The following is a 26,100-nucleotide window of genomic DNA, read 5'->3' on the forward strand; positions in this document are numbered from 1 at the left end:
TCCTCTGTTTTTGAGTTTTATCATGTATGTCTGGCTTTTTTTTTTTATGAAAGAGAACAAATGCAATAAGAAATCATTTCTACACATGCACTAAACCCTCATCTGTTCCTAGTGTCTAGTTCAGGTTCTGGAGAAGAGAAGATGGTATCTTCACATTGACTGCAGTCAAATGAGCCGCCGTTCACATTTCTGTGGTCAAATCAGCATCACTGGATTTTTGGTGTGAGTTTCATCCAATACTTACGGTAGCAGGACTGAGAACGCTGGAAAATCTCCACCAGACTCCACGGAGCTTCTTGATGTGACCACGGAAATGTGAACGGCGGCTCATTTGACCGCAGTTGGAAAGGATTGTAAATCAATGAAAGAGCATTTTGATGTTAGCTTTGATTATTTTATCAAGAACTCTGAGAAACCAATGATTGAATGTATTGATCACAGTCAATAAACATTGGAGAATTAGCTAAAAGAGGCTTTGGTGAACTGGAAGGAGAAAGAATCAGGATTTTGGAGGAAGTTCTGTCCATGAAGATCTTCACTTCCTCGTCCAGCTGACATCCGGATCAGAACCATACGGCTGGACATTAACCATACTGATGGACGTTTTTATGTAGCAGCGGTGACGATTTATGCTAGCAAGACACAGAGTTATCATAATCAGACCTGAGGGGATCAGGAGTGGAGCTCCAAAAGCCACGCCCCCTCAGAGGCTTCAGATCAACATGAAAATTTTAATTTTAAGATATTTAGGTTGTGGGATTTTGGTTAAAAACTTCATAATCATAATTGAAAACAACAGAGAACATTGTTTACATTTTTAAAAATTGTCATAGGGGACTTTAAAGAAATCTTTTCTGAAAGGACTGAATATTTGCAAACTTCAACTTTTATTGAGTTTTTGAAGTTTTGAGAAGTAACTTATGTTATCTTTCATTACTCGCAATAATTTAGGGATATTGTGAAAAACTCAGTGGATGTTCTTTTTCACTTCACATGTTTTCTGGGATAGGAAGGCAATTGTCTTGGGTTGATAGACAACACTCCTTTAGTGTTTTCCACATAATGATCTCACTGTATGCCAGGGGTCTCAAACTAAGTTTATCTTGGGGCCGCTGGAGGCGGAGTCTGGGTAAGGCTGGGCCAGATCAGGATTTTCAGAAGAAAATCGCTGATAAAACATTCCAATGTTCTCAAATATCTATTTTTAACACGAAATAATGAATTTAATAAATAAATTCATTCATTAAAAAAATGAATTAAAAAAAGTCAATCATTATTAAATAAAATAATAACCACGACCAAATAGCAGATACAGACGACTGAAGAAACCACATATTGACTGATTGACTAGAGCAGTGTTTCTCCAAGGGTGGGGAGCGCCCCTCTGGGGGGAATGCGAATAAAAACATGCAAATAAAAAGATGTTTACATTACGTTATGGATATTGTGCACAATCCTACATAGTGTTGATAATAAATTAAACATAGCAAAAAACGACCTAAAATGCATTTGGTAGCAGAAAGAGAGAACTGAATCTCTGAGAAAAGACAGAATTCATCACTACTGTGGAGGGAAACAAGGAAAGACTTGTTTTTACTTTGAAAGTTTTGGAAGGATTCTAAGAAACAAAACAAAGAAAGAAAATTTAATTAAACAGATTATTTAGAAGTTTTTTTTTTAATTGTCTTTAATGATAATAAAGGTACAATATTTTTAGGAGATAAACGTTTAACTTGAGTGAATTAACTAATGATACCGACATTTGCAGCAGAAAGTTGTGGGGGGGTGTGAAAGAATAAGTTCTTCATGGGGGAAATACCTGAGAAATTCTGGACTAGAGAAAACTATTTTTATTCAGTTTCAAATGTCTGAATTAACATCTCCTCCTCCATTTCTGAGCTGAGAGCAGCACACTCACTGAGATTCAAAAAGCGTCACAAATGCCTTTTGACAAGCTGTGAATTTGCCACGCGGCGAAAGAGGGGCGGGGCACGCTAATTGTGCTCGGTGTAAAAGAACTTTCACCGGCTTCAAGGCACTGGACGGCGCGCTGATGTCCCGCCCTCCAGAGCGGTATACCAAACCATGATTGGTTCGTTCAGCTCTGCACAAAATAAGTGTCATTCATTTCGGTCTTGCAGACCGCACTAACATTCATCTTTCATATGAATCTTAAATCTTACTCAGATTATTCAAGCTCCGACCAGATTTCAAACTAATTCTCTTGAAAATCAACAGGGAAAGCTACTTGATGTCATTCTAACTAACAGACCGATGAGGTATGCTTCCTCAGTTTTTTGTCAGAGCCTTAGTGACCATTGCAGCATTGTGCAGATATTATCATACCCTCTATTCATTACTTATAAACGCTGGCTGAAAAACTTCAATGGACAAGCCTTTTTTCACAACTTGATACAAGATAAATGGCAGATAATCCATCTCATTCCCACAATAGAGAATGCTTGACTTATTTTAAAAATACATTTATATCCATATTGGACAGACATGACCCTATGAAAAAAGTTCAGGTTAAAAACTGATTAAGTCCTTGAATTAATGACGATTTGGTAGACACGATTCGTTTGAAGCACTCATTGTGGCATAAAGCAAAAGCATCTAAAAATCTGTTGACTGGCAATCATTTAGAAGGATGAGGAATAAATGTACTCGAGCTATCAGAAAAGTAAAATCTGAATTTTATAAAGATCTATTCCTAAAATGTAGTTCTGATCCCAAAAGGTTTTGGCAGGTGGTGAAAACCATGGAAAATAAAACACCCTTTTCCCATTTACCAAATGTCATTAAAGTGGAGAACATTGTTGTTTCAAATAAAACAGTCATGGTAGATCACCTTAATCAGCACTTTATAGAATCTGCCAATGCCTTTTCTCCTGCCGCGCCCTCCAGTGTTTTGAACTTAACTATAAACAACGACCCATCTACCTCTGAACTCCTCAATTTCTCTCTACAGTTCTTTCAAGAAAGCGAGATGCTTAGAGAATTACTTAATTTAGATATTCATAAATCTGCCGGATCGGACACTTTGGAGCCATTTTTCTTAAAGGTGGGTGCGCATCTCCAATAGCTTATCTGTTTAACATTTCTTTGCAAACATGCGAATTGCCTCTTGAGTGGAAATCAGCTGCTATCACCCATCTCTTTAAAGGATGTGATGCTTCAGATTTAAATTTTTATAGACCTATCTCCATCTTACCCTGTTTATCCAAGGTCTTTAAAAAACTGGCCAACAAGCAACTAATTCATCATCTTGAAACTCACAATAGTCTGACCCCCATGCAGTCCAGTTTCCGAAGTGGACACAGCTGTATCTTAGCAACTCTGAATGTGCTGAATGACATTATTTGGGCCATTGATAAAAGAGAGTATTGTACAGCTGTGTTTGTCGATTTGGCTAAAGCCTTGATTCTGATGACCACTTCGTGCTTCTTAACTGACTCCATCACATAGGTCTCTCAATGGATTGCGTTGCTTGGTTCAGAAGTTATATCACTGAGCATACACAGTTTGTGAGGATAGCAGGCTAACAATCTTCTCCACTCCCGGTAACCATGAGGGTCTCTCAGGGGTCCATCTTGGGACCAACTTTGTTTAAAATTTATATGAACGAAATTGCAAATGCTGCTGGAAATTCCCTCGTGCATCTGTACACCGATGATACTATTTTGTATACATTAAGTCTTTCATTAGAGACTGCCATATCATCTCTTCAGAATAGTTTCAACAGACCTTTTCCAGTCTTCACCTCCTAATCAATACTAACAAAACTAAATTTATGATTTTCAATCGTCACGCAGCTCAGACTTCTTGTGAGGGCAGTATTTCAACCCTTGACGGCACAACGCTACAACTGGTCAACTCATATAAATATTTAGCTATATGGCTGGACAGTTCACTTACTTTTGATTCGATTCTCATATTAACACAATAGTAGCTAAGGTTAAATCAAGGATTGGCTTTCTGTACCAAAATAAATCATCATTCACTCACTCAGCAAAGCATAATCTGGTAAAGATGACAGTCCTGCCCATCTTTGATTATTGTGACATCATTTACAGATCAGCTTAAAAAACTTTCCTTCATAAACTGGCTGTTCTCTATCACACATGTATTCGTTTACTGCTGCTCCCTTTAACACTCATCACTGCGATCCATATGACCTTGTCAATTGGCCGTCACTCCATTCTCGCAGGCAGCTGCATCAGTATAGTTTCATTTACAGGACTCTAATTGGTAAAACATCACATTACCTTCAGTCCATCCTAAAAATTGCAACCAGTACTCACAGTTTGCGTTCCAGTGACTATCTCACCATGGTTGTACCCAGAGCTCGAACCACGTTGGGCAGCTCCTCATTCTCTTTTTTTGCCTCCTATGACTGGAATGAACTGCAGAAAACCCTAAAGTTGCGTACCCTGGTCTCATTATCTGCATTCAAGACATCTTTAACAGATGTGATTAGTGATGAATGCAGATGTTATTAACTTAACTTAACTTTTTTTTGTTTATGGGTTTAATGGATCTTTTATTGTAATTATTAACTTGGTACCTCCTGTAAACTTTTTATTGTAAATCTTTAAAATATTGATGTTAGAAGTTGATGTTTTAATGTGTATGTAACTTACTGCCCTGTTGTTCCATTTTTTTTTACTGCTGATGCGTAATCAGGTTGTCGTTGTAAATGAGGAATTGTTCTCAATCGACTAACCTGTATAATTAAAGGTCATATATATATATATATATATATGAATTCGGGGGCCGCAAATTATCATCCTGGGGGGCGCAGAAGTTTGAGACCCCTGCTGTATAGATAGATAGATATCTTTATTTGTCATTGTCTCAGGTACAATGAAATTATACAGTGTAACCTACGCATTGGCGCCAAAACCAAAAAGTTCTAAATGAAAATCTTTTTCAGTTGACATCACTTTCAACATTCTGTGGGTATAAAAAGCAGATTTTGTCAGTAAGTCATTCTAAGATCATCATTTAAACAGCCATGAACCCAACGCCACTTAACACACGGCCGGTGACGCCGGCAATAGCCAGGGTTGGTGGTAGACAGTCAGATGTTGCAGGTGAACTTGTTGAGTCTCAAAGTGTCATCAGCAGACTTGCATCAAGACACAGAATTACTGTCAAAGTTTGTGACAGACCCAGGAGTGGAGCCCTGCCACTGACAGACCAGGACCAGGACCAGAACCAGAACCTGAGGACCTCTGACCTCAGACATGGTTTAGTGAACGCCACACAGCTGCGTGCTGTTCGCGGAGAGCAGCTGATCAGTTCTTGGAACTCCCATACCTTCTATGCATGATGTAAAATCCAGCGCAGTAATGAGACACAATCAGAATGGATTGTTTACATGAACCTCGATCAGATCAACAGTCGGTATAATCCACCTGTGTCGACCGGAAGGAAATTTGGATCTGAATGAGTCTGATCAGGCCAGAGTATTCTGAATGCCGTGTTTACATGACACTTTTTTTCTGATCAGGAGATTATTCTACTTACTTGTGTCTATATAAACATAGCTAATGTTAGCCAAACTTACCTGTTCAGAAAAAATGGAAAAAGGTAGAACTACTAAGTAATCCTAAGAAGTTGTTTTTCAGGTCAGTAAAATAAATTTTTACCAGTCTGCTTGTGATATTTTGGTGCTTGGTCCAAATGTTATTTTTAGAAAACCTTGTTCTCTTCAAAGGTAAACACCATCCTGCTGGTCTCCAGGTCTTTTTTCCCATCACTTTAAGGTCCCCAAACTATTTCACAGTTGCAGATGATGAAAATACTAGTAAAATTTGTCTTTAGGATTACTATTACCAAATCACCAATAGATATTAAGGAATAAAAAACCCACGAACCAGTCCAGTAAGGTAAGTCAAATTACACTTCGCAGCAAAGGGGAAAACGGCAGAGAGACAACCTGTAAGCTCTCAGCCCCCCCCCCCCCCCACGTCTGCTCAGCCTTTTTATTAAGAAAAACTGTTTAAATCAACATGACCATATTTGGAAGAGCATGTAGACTATACCAAATGCTTTGTAACTAGGTGAGGATTGTGTGTATGTAGGTTTCAGAGTCTGTATGTGTATGTAGTAAGAGGGACAAAATGTGCATGTGCAAAGCTAAGCTGATAACAAGAATCAAAACATTGTGTGAGTGAGTTGCTGCAGCATCCTCAACTTCAATATTTTCTCCAACAACCATATGATACAAAACTAACAGAGTACAATAAAAAAGTTGCATTTTTTGCATGATTTGGTTGACTTTTCTAGAATAATTATTTTATTCTCACTTGAGAAACTTTAGTTTGAAAGCTGCACTCAGTAACTATGTTTTTGCTTTCTGAAACACTGCTGTTGACACCCCAACTTTTTCCCCCTCACTATTAATGTGCATTTATATATTTAAGATTATTGTAACACTTCTTTTCTTCACATTATTGTAATTGTTAAAATTGAAGTGAGTTTAAGTTCCATTTCACGTTTTAAATGTCTGACAAATGTGTTTTCTTAGTCACATGCACCTGTACGGGGGTTCACCCATTCAGGCGCCACAGGTTTTTGGGTTGCCTGGGCCTATAGAGGGTTGTCGACAGGAGTGGCTGCATCTTTAACCCTCGTCTCACTTATGAGGTCCAGATAACTCCACCCCTATATTGGTGTAAGGTGGACAAAGGTAGACCGGATTTTATGTCTGCCACGGACACCATTGAAGATGAAAAATCCTTGGGAAAAAAAAGTTCAGCTCACTGTCTTGTGGGGTCCCGATTACCCAAGCCTTACAATGACATGTTAGGGCCATGACAAATGTGGATGAAGGTGGACAGAATGTCGTGTCTGCCACAGACACTAGTGAAAATCAAAAATCTTTGAAAAACAAAAACTTCAGTGTGCTGTCTTGTGGGGTCCAGATGACCCCACTTTTAATGTAATCATGCCTGGGATAGTACAAGGGTTACACAATTTTAGTTAAATAATAAAAGGTAACCTTGCCAATTATAACAAAACATTTTACAATATTTATGTCCTAACTGTTTTTCTTTCTTAGACTGCTCAGAAATCAAAATACAAATTCATGATATCCTCCTATATTGGAGGTTCTATTGAAAATATCGATTTTTCATCTGAGCAGATATTTTTCTAACGGTTTCTATTTTGTGCTAAGGTTATTGACATATATTTTAAGAGCGACACATCACAAGCTATGTGCTGCAAAGATGCACATTGCTGCGTGTCCACGTGTGTTTTAATAGCTTCTGAGGCTAAATGTAGTTGTTGTTTTAGGGGATAATTGTAAAAACAGGAATATTTTATGTGCAGCCTGTCAGGATTTAGAGTTCTGTTTCCCCCTCTGGTCACCGGCGGGAGCAGTCTACAGAGTACTGCACACACTAGATCTCCCAGCAACCACAGCGCACACTCCCACACACGGAAATTTAAGCAACTTTAAACTGGGCAGAAAAGATCTTCTGCAGCTCTACGTCTCATAGGCAAAACTATTGCTATAGTTAGCATAAATTAGAAAAAAGAAATCTTAATGACCTTCTTAATCAAACAAACAGCTTACTTACAACCTTTGTCTAACTTTGACCGCATTGTCAGAGAGAAATAATCCACGGCTTGTTCAATATCATCCAGAGGAAATTTGGGAAGCAGCTGTACAGGATTCTGCAGGCAGGACTACTGACATTTGTATTTTGATTTGTGAATGATCTAAGAGGGGAAAGCTAAACAGTTAGGAAGGACATTTATGAAATAAATATTGTAATCTATGTTTCACTTGGTAAGGGTACCTTTTATCATTTACATAAAATTCTGATAAGCAGCATTTTGTCCACTTTGCTGTTCTAAAACCGTAAACTGAAAGTCACTTTACACACTGACGGCGATGTCGCCATTTTTTCAAAATAACATTTTTGCTCTGTTACATTTTTTCAACATATTATTGATGATTTTCCTTTTTTCATTATTTTTTGCTTTTGCAAGACTGGTCCACTCAGTCATTGTTGTGAAGCGACTCCTGTGATAACTTGGCTGTGTGCTTCGGGTCATTGTTCTAATGAAAGAGGAAATGTCATCCCAGACTCAGTTCAAGAGCTCTGTGTTGCAGGTTTGAATCCTTGCTGTCTCTACATTGCTGCAGCGTATTTTCCTCTATCCCACATGTGTCAAGGACAGGGCCCATGGGGCACATCCGACCAACCAAGCGGTTTAACGCCGGGGTCACACCGGACGTGAAAGCGGCGCGGAACGGAGTCTGCTTCCATTCGGCGCCCATGTTAGCCTATGGCGTTGTTCAGATCTGGCGTGGAGCGGCGGTACGTTTCGGCGTCTGGTCTATTTTTTCCGCGAGCGCTCCGCGTCAATACTGGCAGGAAGTTGCATCAAAATACATGAGAAAATCCGGTTTATTTTCAAAATAGAACCAATTTTTCACAATAAAACGCCGCGATTGACAAATGTGATCGTGTTTTTGTGTCTAAACAGACTGTAGAGACGAAAATATGCATACAATCAAAACACACAGACGCGTGCGCGAGAGCCCCCACCCCGGACACCACAGATCTCCGGAGCAGGTGTGCTGGGCTGCAGGGTTCTGGGAGGAAAAAAAGCAGGGCAGACGCTCAAGAAAACAGACAGACAAGCGCACAAACAGATCAATGAAGTGGGCCGACTGTAGAGTTGGGGGGCGGGGTCTGTGTCAACAGGGGCAGAGACCATCCCCTTTTAGCAGAAACACAGGGTGATATCTTGGTTAGCTCTAGCAGAAGCACCTGTCGACCGTCGCGGAAAAATTCGCGTCGGTGTGACCTGGAGAGCGGAGCAGACTCCGCGCGCACTCTGCTCCGCGCCGCTTTGCGGCGCTTCCGCGTCCAGTGTGACCCCGGCGTAATGTGGCTCAAAAGGGGAAATGTAGCTGTCACAGCAATCACCAAAACAACTCGAGCTTTTGAACTACATTAACTCTTCACCTGCTTTTGCAACTAATGAAGTACTTTCAAAGGATTCTGACTCTGAGAAAAAGTTCCGCATTGGCTGCACATATTTAGGAAATTATGTGCAAATAGTCACTTTTCATTGGACTGGTTAAAGAGAAACTACTACAAAAAAAAAACTGTCCCACACAGCAATCACTGCATTAACCATCAACATTCTAATAAAACCTTTAAATCTAATACAACATTTTTTTCAGATTTACTATAATAGATTCTTTTCACAGTGATGTCAGACAAAATGGCAACGGGGCCAACAAAGTGAATAGTTACTTCTGGTGTTCGCATTTAATTCAATTCTATTCAATTTTATTTAAATAGCCAAATATCTCAAAAAGGATCTGGCTCATTGGGCTTCATGCCAGTAATTTTACAGATGCAGACAATGTGTTATAAAACACGAAAAATAGCTAAAAACTAAACAGACTAAATAAAACTGGTGATCCCTGCCCTTAGACCAGGGGTGTCAAACATGCGGCCCGCTGGCCGTATCCGGCCCACCAGATGGTTTAACCCGGCCCAGTTATGAAGAAAAATATATATAAGAATTTTCAAAAAAGAAATCAAGTTTCCAGCTCATGACCGCGATGCGCAATTCCACAACTAGGGAGGGCAAAGGAACCTCAAGAGATCAAGAAATAAACACGATGAAGGCCAACATGCCATGATTTGGGAGACAAAGGGAGGTTAACGCTAAAATGTTTGCAAGTTTAACCCTTTGGAACCTAGAACCTAGAACTTAGTTATTGTTTACTTTTGAATTTACCTCTGTATTTTCAATTTGAAAGACTACCTACTTGCTTATTTTGGATCATTTTAATCAGTACAACCTCTCCCATGTGACACTGCCTTTATTTAGTCATTTTTCCATGTTCTATTCACACATCAGACATAAAATCATGCAAAAACAGAAAACTCTGTCTGGAAAAATGGGATTCATTTTGCTGTGAAACCCCCAAAAATGTTTAACAAACTGTTTTTACAACATAGAATGAAAGCTTTAGGGGTAATTTCATAAATACTACAAGAATAAATGTAGTCATCGAAGTAATCAACACATCTTTGAATTAAAATACTAAAAAAATTCCAGGCGAAATTCCCAGATTCCTTATTTGGCTCCTTAGTTGGTAGAGGAACATCACAGACCTCACAGCTCCATGATGTGACTTTTTATAAGTTGTCATACACACAGTAATAGTTATTCAGTCTGTGTGGCTTCAGCTTCCAGGCAGCCCAAAAAATAAGAATTACTCCCCTAGTAGCACTGATGTCTATTTGACATTTTTCTTGGAATTCTATCTTTTTTCTCTTTCCTTTTACTCTTTTTCCTGAGCTTTCCTTGTTGTGTCTGTGAGGAATAATAAAAAGGTTTTAGGAAGAAGTTTGATCCAGCTGGACTTCAGGTCAGCTCGACTGGAATCTGCTCTCAGGTGGGGACGTATCTGCGGTGAGCGGGACTTTTGCGGAGAAACACAGAGTTTCTGTGATTTTTTGACAATGCAGGTGGTTGTTGATGTTGTAGTAAACTCATTTCAGACCATGTCCCAAAGCAAAACTAAGATCGCTTTCCTCCTTGTGGGGTTTCTAATAGTGGACAGCTCTGTTTGGCTCCGCCCCCACCACAGGTGAGCTGACCTGCATTGCAGCTGTCTGATCAAAGTTTGTCTTCCGCTTTATTTTTTAAAATAAATTATTGCTTTTCTCAAAAAACTACAAATAAAGGCCATATTCTGCCTTTAATTCAATAAAATATTAGTTACAGAACATAAAAAAGTTAACGTTTATTTTAGACGGCGTTTTATCACATTGATCTCACAGCAAGACGCCTGAAGGTGTCCGAGGGGGTCCGAGGGCGGTTCCAGAAGGGTTCATTTAGTTTATTTTCCATTGATAAACACATTTATATTTTTGACACAGTATTTGTTTTTTTGTAGCCCCCTGCTGAGTATGCTACTGGGATTGCTTTAATGTAAGATGTAAAACATTCACTCTGGATAAAGTTGAAACAATTTTTTTTTTTTTTTTTTTGTGAAATTCATTTTATTTGAAATGCATTGGACTCTGTGAATGAAAGTGTAATAATAAGTGATTAGACAACTAGGTTGTTTGAGGCATTTTACTAACTAAGAAAGAAATAAACATAAACAAAGCTACAGATAACAAGTTGAACAAAGGTTATTTTGCTATTTTGTTACTAGTCCGGCCAACTTGAGATCAGACGGGTTGAATGCGGACCCGAACCAAAGTGAGTTTGACACCCCTGCCTTAGATCCTCCCTCCCGGTAAGGAAAAACTCATAAAATAACCTGTCAGGAAAAAAGAAGAAACGACAAAGCTGACAGCTGAACGCTGCTTAACACAATTTTACATAAATAATAAAAGGCAACCTTACCAATTTAAACAGAAAAATATACAATATTTATTTCATGAATGTCCTGCTGAACTGTGTTTTCATTTCCTGTCTTAAATCGTTCACAAATCTAAATACGAATTTTAATAATCCTTCAATATTGGAGGTTCTATGGAAAATATCAACCTTTCACTTGAGCAGATATTATTCTAACTGTTTCTATTTTGGCTGATGTTATTTCCATGTGTTTTTAGTGCGATCAGCACAAAAGATGATAGAAATTCATGTTTTCCACATTTAAAACCTTCAGCAAAGACGCACATCTCTGCATTACTCGAACATATTTTAATCAGGATAAATGTAGTTGTTGTTCTATGGGATATTTTAGGGGATAATTGTAAAAACAGGAATGGTTTGGTTCAGAGAAAATGTTCAGAGCAGCTATCGAGACACGTAGTTTCAGCTTTCAAAATAAGAGCGGCCAACTTAAAAAAAGTCCTTTTTGAACATTATGTGGAAATAGTCACTTTCATATTTTTCCTTCAATTAATTTAATAATGTTTTTGCCTTTATTTTCCTGCAGATCAGACACAGTTATGATCAAAACCAAAGAGGAGTGATGTTAGAACGACGGCTGAGCTAACAGCAGCTCACTGACCGCAGTAGAAAACATTACAACAGGAAGAAGTTTGACTTTCATGTCAGACACGCTGGAATTGTCTGACTTTAGATCTGTTTACAAGGATTATGAGCACGCTTGGTTGAAACCTGTTAATAAAACAGCTGAACCTTCTCCCATGAATCTGTGAATTCATGACAGAAAATTAAAGTACGGTGAAAATATAATGATTAGTAGGGGTGTAACGGATCACCGATAATCCGCGGTCCGTACGGATCAGTAGCCACGGTTCCGGCGTTCCTCGTGTGTATTATTAAAATCAATTCTGCCCACACCGAATTCAACTGTCGTCAAATTCATGTTCTGTACGCGGTCTTTGTTCTAACATGCATCAAAGTTGTTTCTTGACGGTTATCCAAAACCAGACTCTCCAATCGCGTGTGGGAGGAGCTTCCGTCAAGAACTTTCCTCATACTTGTCATGGATGATGTGCATACTGAGAGATCAAGTTTGTTTACTTTGAAAACCCGATAAAAGTATCGGTACACATCCTGTGTCTGGGTTCAGATCTCTCAGTGAGCAGCAGCAGCTATCCTGCAGCTGCTGCTCCGTCACAGGGACGCGCCGTTAGGGAAAGGCAGTACGGCAAGTCAAAGGGATCAAAAATCGCTTGGAAAGGTGGGCATGGCGGTGCCTCACCTGCATATGTAATATGGATAATAATCATTTGAAATATTGAAATGTTCCCATAGTTAGTTTCAATACTACAATTATTACGAAAAATAATGAAAGTTTAATTTTAGCTTTTTTACTTAAGATTTAATTTGGACATTGGGGGATGGGGGGAAAGGGTAAAGTTGCATATTCATCATTCTTTTCTTTTAGATTTTGTAGATTTGGTCTCCAGACATGTAAATGTAAACAGAAACTACATGTTTTAGCATTTTGTTCTAGTTCAAAGATCACGGATGTGTGAGTGTATATTTATGCTTTAAAGTACTTTATTTATGTTTTCTCAAAGCGTGTTTTTCTTAAAGCGTTTCAAAAGAGTACATTTAGGCCTTTCTTTTTTTTTTTCCTTTTGTGTTTTTTTTTCTTCCCTTTTTACTGATCCAAAAAAGGATCTGAACTGTGACATGATCCGAACCACGAGTTTTGTGATCTGTTGCACCCCTGATGACTTGTGTCACAAGCAAGAGAAACTTCACACAACCCTGAAGAAGGGCGTTACACACCAAGCTAACAGTCATGATCCCAAACTAACACTTTATTGCGCAATCCTGGTGTGACAATTTAAAAAAAAAAAAAAAAAAAAAACACTTCAATGAAAATGTTGTCTTTGGTGTCTTTAATAAGTTCTTGTAGCATTTTTCTCAAGAGGAAGGACATATATGAAGAAAATTAAGATCAAAACTGTGTTTCTGAATATTTCTTTATTTAAATCGTGGTGAATCAGGAGCAGATTCAAATATGCAGTTGGAAAAAGCTCTCAGTTGTGGCGTAGAAACTGGGATGGGCAGGCCAAAGTCTCCCCACTCTGCTCCATTCGGATGCATCCTTTTGCAGACAGATAGATCCATGAACATTTGAGCTGGAATCTGGATCTAAACTGTACAGCACGTCAACAAGTTTGTCCATCCTGTGATGGAACTATGCCAGCTCACTTTTGTCAACAAAGGAAGAGTGGGAACCAGATGGGGAGTTGTTTCTGTACACCATAAAACTGCAGAGGCCACAACAATTCAGTCATCTGCAGCCTGGGACAAGGAAATGCAAAAAGCCGAAGGACCTCCCTGACACCCAATTGCTTCCTGAGTTTTTGTGTCCAGGTTTCCGTTTAGGAAACTTTTGGGCACCCCCAAGGGGGGAGTTTGTATTTGTGAGGCCATCTATGCTCCTGCTATACTGCTGATATATGTTTGTAGGTTTTTGGATGTCAATGAAAACACAAAGGAAGAAAACACTGGCAGATTGACCACTCATTTTGAAGGTTATGAAAAAGATCAAGGAAAAGTGTTTACCAATAGAAATAGAACTGTTCATGTGTTTTTACAATGGAGCTAAATTGGTATTGTCAATGTTCATAAATCAAAACCTTTCAAATGTAAATTATAACAAATGGAAGTATCTGCTTAATTGCTGAAAACACTATCCAGTAACCTTTCACTCTTGCAAAATATTGTGATGCATTGAGGATGAATAGCTTAAGCCTTTGTCACTTAGCCACTGCAGGTTTTTGTGGGTCGCCTGGCTTGTGGAGGGTACGTTGTAGAGAGCAGCTGCATGATTTTATGGTGGAGGGGTCAATACAACAAAAAAAATAATATTTGTGATACTTTGTGTCAAGAATGTAAAGGAAAATGGATCATGTAAGCTTGTGTTCTCGGCAAAGTTGACCTGTCTAGTTATTGTAGGGGGGGGGGGCATGTGTATTCAGCTGCGCACTTGCAGACTGTCCACTTCATCCAAATAGTTGGAAGAAAGTCTAAACTAAATTCTGATATGTTTGACAACTGTTTAGGCAGCAATGCTGTTTTGGTTTGCCTTTTAGTTTATTTTTTCTTACATGGCTACTTTTGGATTTTATTCTTGGAAAATTTACTAATACTTTGTCCCCAATTGATACAGAATTAGTTAAGACCCCCGAAAAAGTGTTCCCCGAAAAATATCGATGGTAAGAAATGTGCTTTTTTCCCCTTTTACTATTATTGATTCCAATATAGTACAAAACAAAATAAATCAAATAAATGTAAAATGCATTATAGAAACTTTGCTTAAAGATGGAAGATTCCTCCATAAACTATTGTTGGAGCAAGTGGTATATAGGGGAATGATTTCTGTTTTGTTTACAAACGAGGCCCGAAAGAGAAAGGAAGAGGAATAAAAATGTCTCAGTCCCATAAAAAAGTCAGCATCACTAGCAAAAACAGTCTATCTCACTGTACTACAGGTATACTTAATATACTATGTATATTTGTATATAGTATATGCTATATATGATCTATTCATCCATCTTCTTGTCCGCTTGGTCCCTGTCGGGGTCAGTTACTGATGGGTGAAGGCGGGGTTCACCCTGGACAGGTCTCCAGTCTGTCTCAGGGCCTCAATCACACACACATCCACTCTCACATTCACACCTAGCGGCAATTTAGAGTCACCAATTAACCTATGAAGCATGTTTTTGGACGGTGGGAGGAAGCCGGAGTCCCCGGTGAAAACCCACGCATGCACGGGGAGAACATGCAAACTCCACACAGAAAGGTCCACAGTTGATGTTTTTCAGATCCCCCAGCTGGGATTTGAAGCGGGGCTTTCGTGCTGTGAAGTAAGAGTGCTAACCACTGCACCACCATGCAACCCAGATGAAATTATGTAGAAAATACTTCAAACCAAATTGACCACAGAAACATTTCAGTTGTTAACCTTTCCTGCTTCCTCGTCCTGACCGTGGTCGGGGGCGAACAGGGGAGCCGCTGCAGCTCCTCGGGCGAGGCCGTCCTCGTGGTTAAACCCGCGGGTGTTTGGTTTTGCCGGCTGCAAAAAGGCAGGCAGACAGACACACTCACTGTCTTGTTGGAGGGCTGGAATCCACTATTTATTTTCTGACTTTTGTTTCACCAACAGAACATTTCTTTACTCGAACTTTCCCCGTACACCTGCTCTCTTTTTCTCATCCTCTCACTCGCACACCCGTGCATGCGCATGTGCACGCACACTCACACTCGCGCCGCCCCCCTCTTTTTCTCTCCATAGCATTCCCGCAACACAGATATTTTATCTGGTACACCGATGTCACTATGGGTTTTAATGGGTTAAAAAAAAGTATTCAGTTAGTATACTTCCTACTAAAGACATGTAAGGTCTATAACAGTGATTCTTAACCAATCTTGGTCCGCGAGCGCCCCCTATTGGGCCGCGAAAAAAATTCTGTCCTGAACCTGTGGGCCGCGAAGGCTGCGGGACCTGAATGCAGTTTCCTCCCACTTGGTGGAAGTTATATTTATTTACATTTTTATAAGGTCTTTTTAATGCTGCTGTTATAAGTCGGACGTCATAGTTTCGTACTTGTGATGAAGAGGCAGGGACGTTTGGATCCATAAGCATATGGTATATTGGACAAGGGCAAGACATAAGCGTAGTCAGAGTCCAGGCGTGGGTCGAGGCAGGAGGCAGGCAGGTAACCGAGGAGACAGGCAGAGATCAAAAACCAGGAGGAGAAACAAGGAGAAACGCTCAGAGATGTATGCCAGGCAGTACAAAACTTCGCAATGAGGTGAGAGTGGAGAGGGAGTGCAGGGTCAGTACTCAGGCGAGGGCTCCCTCTGGTGGTCGGATGTGGTGCCTGATGGGGGAATCCTGACAGAGCCCCCCTCCTGCGACCGGCTCCGGAAGCGAGGATGCTGACGACGCCGTGGACGTCCACGTGGTCGAGGGGCCGGCCTGTCAGGATGGTCCCGGTGAAAGTAGGCCGTGAGAGCTGGGTCCAGGATGTCGTCGGCTGCAACCCAGGAACGTTCCTCAGGACCGTACCCTCCCAGTCGATGAGGTACTGCAGATGTCCCCCACGACGTCTGGAGTCCAGGATGGCGTTGGCTCTATATGCCTCCTCCTATGATGAGGGGAGACTCGTCGGGGCCCGAGTCCGGGGTAGTGTCACTAGGTCCGTTGGCGGGTTTGAGAAGTGACATGTGGAACGTAGGGGAAATCCGGTACTCAGGTGGAAGCTGCAGGCGGAACGAGACAGGAGTAATTTGACAAACAAGGCAGGGCCCACCCGACGATGCCGATTGGCTTGGACCTGGGTCTGACGTACAGCATGCTGTAACTGGATATGGGCGGCTCTCCACGTTTCCTTGCACCCTCTGAACCTTTCATTCACTGCTTGCAGATTAGATGGTTCTCCAGACCAGGGGAAGAAGGGAGGCTGGATGCCCAAGACACACTGGAATGGTGTGAGGCCGGTGGATGCCTTCTTGAGGGAGTTCTGCGCGTATTCAGCCCACACCAGATACTTGCTCCACTCGTGCTGATGTTGACCACAATATGAAGAACCTGGTGATCTCTTGGTTGAGACGTTCCACCTGGCCGTTGGATTGTGGATGATAACCGAAGGTGAGGCTGACATTGATGTTGAGCCCCTTACAGAATGCCTGCCAGACCCTAGATGTGAATTGGGGTCCCCGGTCTGAGACGATGTCTTCCGGGAGTCCATAGTGCCGGAAGACATGTTGGAGTAGCTGCTCTGCGGTCTCCATGGCTGTGGGTAACTTGGGGAGTGGTAGCAGACAGCAGGATTTTGAGAATCAATCGATGACAGTTAGAATGGTTGTGTTACCTTGTGAGGAAGGTAGATCGGTGATAAAGTCCACAGCTATATGGGTCCAGGGGCGTCGGGGCACAGGAAGTGGTTGCAGGAGCCCTGCCGGGAGTTGTCTTGGAGATTTCGATGATTGGCAGACGCCGCAGTCGGTGACGAACTGCGCCACATCAGCCTGCATGGTGGACCACCAAAAAGAGTTATGCACGAGTGTTTGGGTGGCTGCCATACCTGGATGTCCTGCTGTCGGGGAATCGTGAACCAGGTGTAACACCTTTTGATGATGGCTGGGTGGAACATACATACGATCAGCCGGACAGGATGGAGGTGGAGGATAGGCCGCGTTAATGTCTCTGAGTTGGGTCATGATGTCCCACTGCACTGGAGCCAGAACAAGAGACGTGGGCAGGATGGGTGCTGGTTCATCAGGTGAGTCCAGGTTGGTCCAAGTCCATCCTGACAAAGTTCATGCAGGCAAAATGGGGCGCAGAGGACGGCAGCTTTGGCAGGCTGGAGTCACGTAAAAGGCAGGAGATCTTCTGGCACAGCTCTGCAGGGCAGCTCCTGCTAAGGCAGATTACCTGTGAGGCTGAGGCATGGCCATGACACTGAGCGGTCTTGTGCAGTGTACAGATCCAGCAGGACATGAATGGATTGAGACTAGATCCGAGATCTCCAACCTGAGGCTATGGAGCCACATGCAGCTCTTTCCCTCCTCCACTGTGGCTCTATGGGTTTGAAGAAACAAACAATTTGAATAAATGATGGTTTTGTAGCATTGGTTCATTTACTTTAATTATTTAGATTTTGTTATTTATGCTTAGATTTAAACAAAACTGAGCAAAATGATGGTAAAATGTTTAATCTGCTATCAGAGCAGATTATTATCAGAATGATATCATCTTATTACATTTAGTTTTTAAAATATTTGTATTCTACATTAAAGTTGTTGTGTTTATATTCAATAGTCAAAGGAGAAAAAAGACGAAGGAACACTAAAGTACAATGATAGAAAAGACATTATTACATGTTTAGTTCAAGTAAATCTGCTGCAGCTGAAGGATCTGATCAAACACAAGATGATTTTATTTTGAAAGGAACTTGTATGAGCTACTTTCAAAAGTAAAAGAAATAATTTTATAAAGGAAAAAACTCAATTTTAGATATTATTTTAGAGCTATAATTTATTAATAAATGTCTCATTGGCCACAAAAAGATATATAAAGTGTATTTTTCTAACTTTGAGGTGGGGATTTTGCGGCTCTCTGGATTTTAGTCCTGAGGAAAGTGGTTCATATGAATCTTAATAACGGCATAACAAAAATCTACTTTCACCCCCCTTAATATTTGAATGGGCCTTGAATCACTTTGTACTGGGAAAATTGGGCCCTGGTGTGAAAAATGTTAAGAACCTTTGGTCTATAATGTGCATGCTATATGCAAGTACTGTATATTTAATAAAACAAGTTTAAGTGTCTTTCTGTTGCTCAGGATATTAGCAAACATTTAAATTTTAAACCTGGGATGATTTCCCTGTGTATTTAAAGAGACTTTGAGTATAATTTATCATACTTTGCATTTTATTTGTTGCTTTTATTGTATTGTAATGAATCTGTGTCGTTTTGACAAACATCTAAGGAAAAGAAATCATTCAAACGGTGTCGAACAGCTCTGAATGCAGTAAACTCCAAAAGCATTGGTGGAGCGACAGCGACCTCTGCTGAGACAGAAGTTTACTGCAACTAATTCAATGTCAAAGAACTACAATGACACAATTTACAAAGCACCGGTTTTGGTTTTCGTTTTTTTATTATTCTGTCGTTGTTGCTTATAACAAAAGGTTTCCCTCATCACTCACAGAAATCTCCTGCGACGCTTTAATTTTGAAATTTCAAATGGCTCTTTGACCCGGAAACACAACAACATGGGTCTTACTTTGCTAACGGTGTGTCATCAACACAGCGGGCGTAAGGTTTCCGAGTAGAAAGAGTTCCTGCCAGTTGTCGTCTCTCTTCGGAAGGACGGAGACGTGCTGTGTGTATGTGTGTGTGTGTGTGTGTGTGTGTGTGTGAATCCCAAAGTGAAGGCGGCCGCTGGACTTAACGGCACAGTTAGCAAGAAGGCTAACCGCTGATCTGCTTGATTCCTGCCGGGATCCTCATCAGGGATGTCCTGCAGCTTGTTGGAATTCTGTCGGCTCCAAGAGCTCAGAGCCGTTCGGGACTTTTTGTTCCAGGGCCAGAAGCCCGTTGCAGTTGAGGAGCGGATACAAGCAGGTGAAGGAGCGGATAAGAAATGCCAAAGAAAGGACATTCTTATCCGGTATTCTAACTTCTAAATATTAGCCGTCCAGTTAGCCACATATGTGGCCACCGCTGGCCTTTGCGAATACAGGCTTCTCATGTTACCGTCAGGGGAACAGTGTTGGGTTCTCACTAAATCATGGTGAAAAGTGGTTGCCAGATGCAGTTTTGAACTCAAAGTTGGAGCGTGTGTGGACAGGATGAAGAATCAGAACAGGTTCTTTGTCATTAGGTGCGATGACGTCACAGTAGGTTTAACTTTAGCCAGCATAACTACAAAATACTCTATAGATTTCATTGTAATTAAGTTCACAGTTAAATCAACAATTATATATTGATTCGTTTTTATTTAAAACAATTTAGATTTGTTTTTTAAGTTTTTTGTTATTGCCTTTGATCTGAAGAAATCGTCAAGTGTTTTCTCTGGAAATTAATTTGATTCCATAATATTTTGAACAAAGATGTGACAGTTTAGCTGAACATCAAAGGGAGATGTTCAAACATTTTGACCATGTCTTTGTCGCAACTTTTCACACTCAAAGTACCCCAATACACCTATGCAGAATGCTCAGTTTGAGGGCAAACATTTATGAAGTACAAAAGCTGGTACTTCCACTTATATTGCTTTAAAGTTGGCTTTTTAACACAACCTCAGAAATGATTCAAAGTTTTCTTTTCCTGCGTGACAGTATCATTCTCTTTATAAAGTGAAGGGTTTTTCTCCTCCATTTCTTTACAAAATAATTTATTATTATTATTTTGATGATGGTCTAAGGCCTTCCACATCACCTCAGTACACTTAAAGTCTGAACTTGGACTAAGTTATTCCTAAAACCCTTTCTTTTTATGACCTCAGTTTGCAGATTTTTGATCCCTCAGGTCATTGGCTTTTTTTTTTTGTTTCAGAATAGCAGCATCAATTAGACCTATTAGACGCGTGTACACAGATAAGTTCATGTTTAACTTGTTTATTGTTAGACTAACAGGCCCAAATGATTCTCCCTCCACTTCTGTGGGGGATAATTGCATCTTCTGGGATGTAAAAAGACTTCTTGGCAAAGTCTTTTTTGGCCTAAGTTTTTTCTCACCTGAACTTCCAGCTGTTTGACAATCATGTTCAGACCTGCACACTGTAGCATTTATTGACTCAAGACACTGATTTTCCCTCCTGATATTTTTTTATGCTTGTAAATGCTCTAGAGGAACAAACGGACCAAACCTCCGCTTCATTAGGAACACTGCATGTAGATGTCTGCTTCTCTTCTTTCTGACATTTGTTGGAATTTTTCACAGATAATGAGCTTTCCTGGGACACGTCAGATTGGGAATCAGCATGGGATGCTGAGAATATTAAACCGGAGGAAGGTGTCTCTTCCACAGGGGTCTGTTTTTCTGTCCTGCGTTATTTAATCTCTTACTATTTGTTATACAATCAGAAGTGAAGCTTTTCTCTGACTGATTTTCTGCTCTGCAGGTGGAGCAGGATGGTGCAGCACCAAGTGAACCCTGGCTGCATGACTGTGTTATTTCCCTCTCTCCTTGCTCTGACCTGCTGGTGGTGGCTCGTGAACAAAAGGCCATTTTTCTCTCGGGTCAGCTCTTGCTCTCAGACTGGCTGTCTCTTAGCAGTCGCTGTTTTTTAAAGGTATTTCTTTCTGTGTCTTTGCAGCCAAGTGGCGTACAGATGACAGTGGTAGAGAGGAGATGACTCTGGGGCTTTCTTGGAGTGGAACGCTCAGCACAGAAGAGGGGTCAGTTTGCTCATATGTGCTCATAGTGAGAGCAAAACAAAACCTTATTTCCACTGAGCAGTCCAGTACAGTCCGGTCCAGTTCAGTCCAGTATTTTGAGCATTTCCATTGTTAAATTGACCCATTAAACAGTTCCGACCTGTACCTCTTGAGAGCCATCACATATTGTAGGTCCACAGAACAAAAGAACGGGACGGTGGGGGCGGATCCCCTGTAGCCACCTGTTGAAAGTGATGACAACATTAGAAAGCACCAGTATAGCGCTGAGCACCAAGCGTTTTCCTCTTTACAGCGGTATTCTTCTTAGCTGCCTGCAATCTTCTTTCCAACAACATTAAGTTCCTTTTCTAGTCGTCACATTACAATGAGACACTAGTGGTCTACACCACGCACGCACTGAGAAAACAAACTTGTTGAGTGGCTGAGTGGAAACGCTCGCCAGAATTAGCTGTCTTTAGGTTGTTTCTTTAGCTCTCAGTTTAGGCGCCTTTACAGGTATACTTGTATATGTAATCCTTTTCTAATCTCACAGTAGTGCTGGGAAATATGGAAAAGATTGTATATCATGATAAAATTATTTTATATCACAATAATGATATATATATATAGCAAAATACCACAAAAAATATATTTACAGGTATTTAAGAAAAATTGACAAGAATGTCATTACGTACTTTTTCTCTGACTTTATTTTTTATGACTATTTTTTACATATGAATGAAAATAAACAAAAATGAAAGAAAAGAAATTACACAAGTTATGGATTGTCACGTCACCCAGCACTATCTCACAGTATTTAAAAATTAATCAAAGCTCTGATTAATGATGTAATGATACTTTTAAATTATTCTAACCAAAAAAGAGATTGCATTTTTTACCTTCTGTCCTCTTATCAGAATCAGAATCACAAGTAACTTTATTGCCAAGTGCGATTGAACACATACGAGGAATTTATCTTGGTGATGATGGTGCATACATAAATACATAAAAACACCATTAAGTAAGAACAGAAAAGAATATTACAACATAAATATATATAAACATATACACATACACACTCATCTATATACACGACCTGCAACTATTCTTAAATGCATGACATAAAAAATAAATAAATAAAAAAAAAAGCTGCATGCAGAAACAGTGTAGGTTAACATTGTACGCTAAAACTGATCCAGACTGACACAAATGCAGCGCATGTCGTGGATCTGACCAATACGACAGTCAGGGGGGAGCAGGGAGGAGTGATGGGATGATCCGGGACTTATTGATAAGGCTGACAGCAGACGGAAAAAAACTGTGCTTGAGGCGTTAGGTTCTGGTCGTGATAGACCGCAGCCTCCTGCCAGAGGGGAGTGGCTCAAATACACCATGTCCAGGGTGGGAGGGGTCAGCAACGATCTTTCTTGCACGCCTCAGGGTCCTAGAGGTGTAAAGGTCCTGAAGAGATGGGAAATTACAGCCGATCACCTTCTCTGCTGACCGGATGACCCGCTGCAGCCTGCTCTTGTCCTTAGCAGTAGCAGCAGCGTACCAGATGGTGATGGAGGAGGTGAGGATGGACTCAATGATGGATGTGTAGAACTGCACCATCATTGCCTTTGGCAGACCAAATTTCTGCAGCTGCCTCAGGAAGAACATCCTCTGCTGAGCTTTCTTGTTGAGCAGGCAGATGTTCGGCTCCCACTTGAGGTCCTGGGAGATGACCATTCCCAGGAAGCAGAATGACTCCACAATGGCAACAGTGGAGTCACAGAGGGTGATGGGGGCAGGTGGGGCTGAGTTCTTCCTGTAGTCCACAACCAACTCCACTGTCTTTAGAGCATTAAGCTTCAGGTGGTTCTGGTTGCACCAGGTCACCAGATGGTCGACCTCCCACCTGTAGGCGGACTCGTCACCATCAGAGATGAGTCCGATGAGGGTGGTATCGTCTGCAAACTTCAGGAGTTTGACAGACTGGTGACTGGAGGTGCAGCAGTTGGTGTACAGGGAGAAGAGCAGCGGAGAAAGAACGCAGCCTTGGGGAGATCCAGTGCTGATGGTCCGTGAGTCTGAGATGTGTTTCCTCAACTTTACACACTGTTTCCTGTTGGACAGGAAGTCTGTGATCCACCTGCAGGTGGAGTCCAGCACGTTCAGCAGGGAAAGCTTCTCCTGAAGCAGAGACAGGATGATAGTATTGAAGGCAGAGCTGAAATCCACAAACAGGATCCTGGCGTAGGTTCCTGCAGAGTCCAGATGCTGGAGGATGAAGTGAAGGCCCAGATTGACGGCGTCATCTACAGACCTCTCTGTAGGCGAACTGCAGGGGATCCAGAAGAGGGTCTGTCATGGCTTTGAGGTGTGAAAACACGAGGCGTTCAAAGGACTTCATGACCACAGAGGTCAGGGCGACGGGTCGGAAGTCATTCAGTCCTGAGGACCCCGGCTTCTTGGGGACAGGGATGATGGTTGAAGACTTGAAGCAGGCTGGCACGTGACAGGTCTCCAGTGAGGTGTTAAAAATGTCTGTGAAGACTGAAGACAGCTGATCAGCACAGTGCTTCAAAGTAGATGGGGAGACAAAATCTGGTCCGGCTGCTTTCCAGGGATTCTGTCTCTTGAAGAGTTTGTTGACGTCCCTTTCGTGGATGGAAAGAGTCGTCACTGAGGGAGGTGGGGCGGTTAAGGTGGGAATTGAAGAAGGTGACTGGAGCTGTAGCTGATGGGAGGTGTGATGGGAAGTAGTGGCAGAACAGTCCCTTTGTCTTTCAAAGCGGCAGTAAAACTCGTTAAGGGCGTTGGCAAGGCGTCGGTCATTGATGGAGTGAATGGCTTTAGGCTTGTAGTTAGTGATCTGCCTGAGCCCTCTCCAGACAGTTGCAGAGTCGTTGGCTGAGAACTGGTGTTGTAGCTTCTCAGAATACAATCGTTTAGCCTCTCTCACCGCTTTGCTAAACTTGTATTTTGCCTCTCTGAATTTATCTTTATCTCCACTCCTGAAGGCCTCCCCCTTAGCCCGCCTTAGCTGTCTGAGTTTGGCTGTGAACCAGGGTTTGTCATTGTTATAACTCACCCTGGTGCATGATGGGACACAGCAATCTTCACAGAAGCTGATGTATGACGTCACAGCCTCTGTATACTCATCCAGACTGTTGGTAGCAGTCCTGAAAATGTCCCAGTCAGTACAGTCCAGACACGCCTTAAGAACCTCCACTGCTTCACTGGTCCACTTCTTTGAAGTCCTCACTACAGGTTTGCAAAACTTTAGCTTCTGCCTATAGACAGGAATCAGGTGGAGAATGACGTGATCAGAGTGTCCCAATGCAGCGCGGGGGACGGCGTGATAAGCATCCCTGATTGAGGTGTAGCAGTGATCCAGAATGTTCTCCTCTCTGGTCGGGCATCTGACAAGCTGTCTGTATCTCGGGAGTTCATGAGAGAGATTACCTTTGTTAAAGTCTCCAAGGACAATGACTAAGGAATCCGGATTGGTCCGCTCCACACTTTGTATCTGGTCTGCAAGCTGAAGCTGAGCAGCCTGCACGTCGGGCTGCGGCAGGATGTAAACGCCGACCAGAATGAATGAAGCAAACTCCCGGGGTGAATAAAACGGCTTACAGTTGATGATAACGGATTCCAGATCAGGAGAACAGTACTGGTTGATCACTGTTACGTCGTTACACCAACCGATGTTGACATAAAAACAGATTCCTCCACCTTTGGTTTTGCCGGAAAGTCCCATGTCTCTGTCTGCGCGGTAGAAGTGGAAGCCTGCCAGCAGCAGCGCGGAGTCCGGTATTAATCCGCTCAGCCACGTCTCCGTGAAATACAAAACAGCAGATGAAGAGAAGTCCCTGTTTCTTCCCAACAGCAGATGCAGTTCTTCCATTTTGTTGGGTAATGAGCGCACGTTGGAGAGAAATATTCCCGGTAGCGGCGTGCATGATTAGCGCTGGCGAAGGCGGACCAGCGCGCCGGCTCGTTTTCCTCTCTTGCGACGTTTCACTCCGTAGGCTAGGAACGCGCCTTTGACCAGGATATCCTGTATTTCCAGAGGTGGGAGCAAAACGTTAGGAAATAAATCCGCCGGAGTTGTTGCCCTAATGTTCACGAGCTCCACTTTGGTTAAAGCACCGGGTGCCATCACAAAAAAGTTGTATTAAAAAACACAAAACAGAACAAAGCAGTGCGCACCGACACACCGAGGCAGCCATCTGCGGCGCCAACTGTTAACGGTAGTTATCCTACAGAGATGGCGGTCGCACTATAGCATTACACTGTATTCCAGAAGAAGACAGTATGAGGAAAAAAGGATGTTTTAGACTACTTTAAAAAATACTTCTGTCACAAATTCCTGACTCCGCCTCATTACATAGCTTTGGATCCACCCCATCACAAAATTTTTGCTTCGCCCCATCACTATTTCCTGGCTCAGCCCCCGTCACACATTCCTGGCTCTGCTCCCATAACAAAACATTAGCTTCCCCTCCCACAAAACATTGGCTCCGCCCCTTCACAATTACTTTGCTTCACCCCGTCACATATCTTTGGCTCCACCCCTCACAAATTTCCTGACTCCGTCCCCGTCACAACTCTTTGGCTCTGCCCCTGTCTCAAATCTCCACCCCAGTCACAAATTCCTGGCTCCGCACCGTAAGAATTTTTTTGCTCCGCCCCTGTCACAAATTCCTGGCTCTGCCCCTGTCATAGATCTTTGGCTCTGCCCCCCGTCTCAAATCTTTGGCTCCACCCCATCATAAACAT

The 26,100-nt window shown here is 41.8% G+C and overlaps 1 protein-coding gene and 1 long non-coding RNA gene across 3 annotated transcripts; one reads left to right on the top strand and one right to left on the bottom strand.

Annotated features, from left to right (window-relative positions):
* Positions 1-13,045: 13,045 nt before the first annotated feature.
* Positions 13,046-19,369, bottom strand: LOC112148028. 2 transcript variants are annotated; one of them, XR_002919572.2, is made up of 5 exons: positions 19,236-19,369; positions 17,603-18,028; positions 17,319-17,475; positions 15,407-15,517; positions 13,046-13,540 (listed from the first exon to the last, which is right to left on the bottom strand). It is a non-coding gene; the product is annotated as an uncharacterized LOC112148028 (long non-coding RNA). The 2 variants fall into 2 exon arrangements; XR_002919574.2 differs by lacking the exons at positions 13,046-13,540; positions 15,407-15,517 and adding an exon at positions 15,829-16,707 and having other exon boundaries at positions 16,797-17,475.
* LOC112148027 (rab3 GTPase-activating protein non-catalytic subunit) lies at positions 19,190-21,354 on the top strand (the record flags this gene model as incomplete). Its single annotated transcript, XM_024274807.2, is given in 4 exon segments — positions 19,190-19,576; positions 20,897-20,985; positions 21,078-21,195; positions 21,273-21,354. Coding segments are annotated over 4 exon segments (398 nt in total), but the record flags the coding sequence as incomplete, so codon positions are not given.
* Positions 21,355-26,100: the final 4,746 nt, after the last annotated feature.

Source organism: Oryzias melastigma, linkage group LG9 (assembly GCF_002922805.2).
Source record: "Oryzias melastigma strain HK-1 linkage group LG9, ASM292280v2, whole genome shotgun sequence".
Classification (NCBI taxonomy): Eukaryota; Metazoa; Chordata; class Actinopteri; order Beloniformes; family Adrianichthyidae; genus Oryzias; species Oryzias melastigma.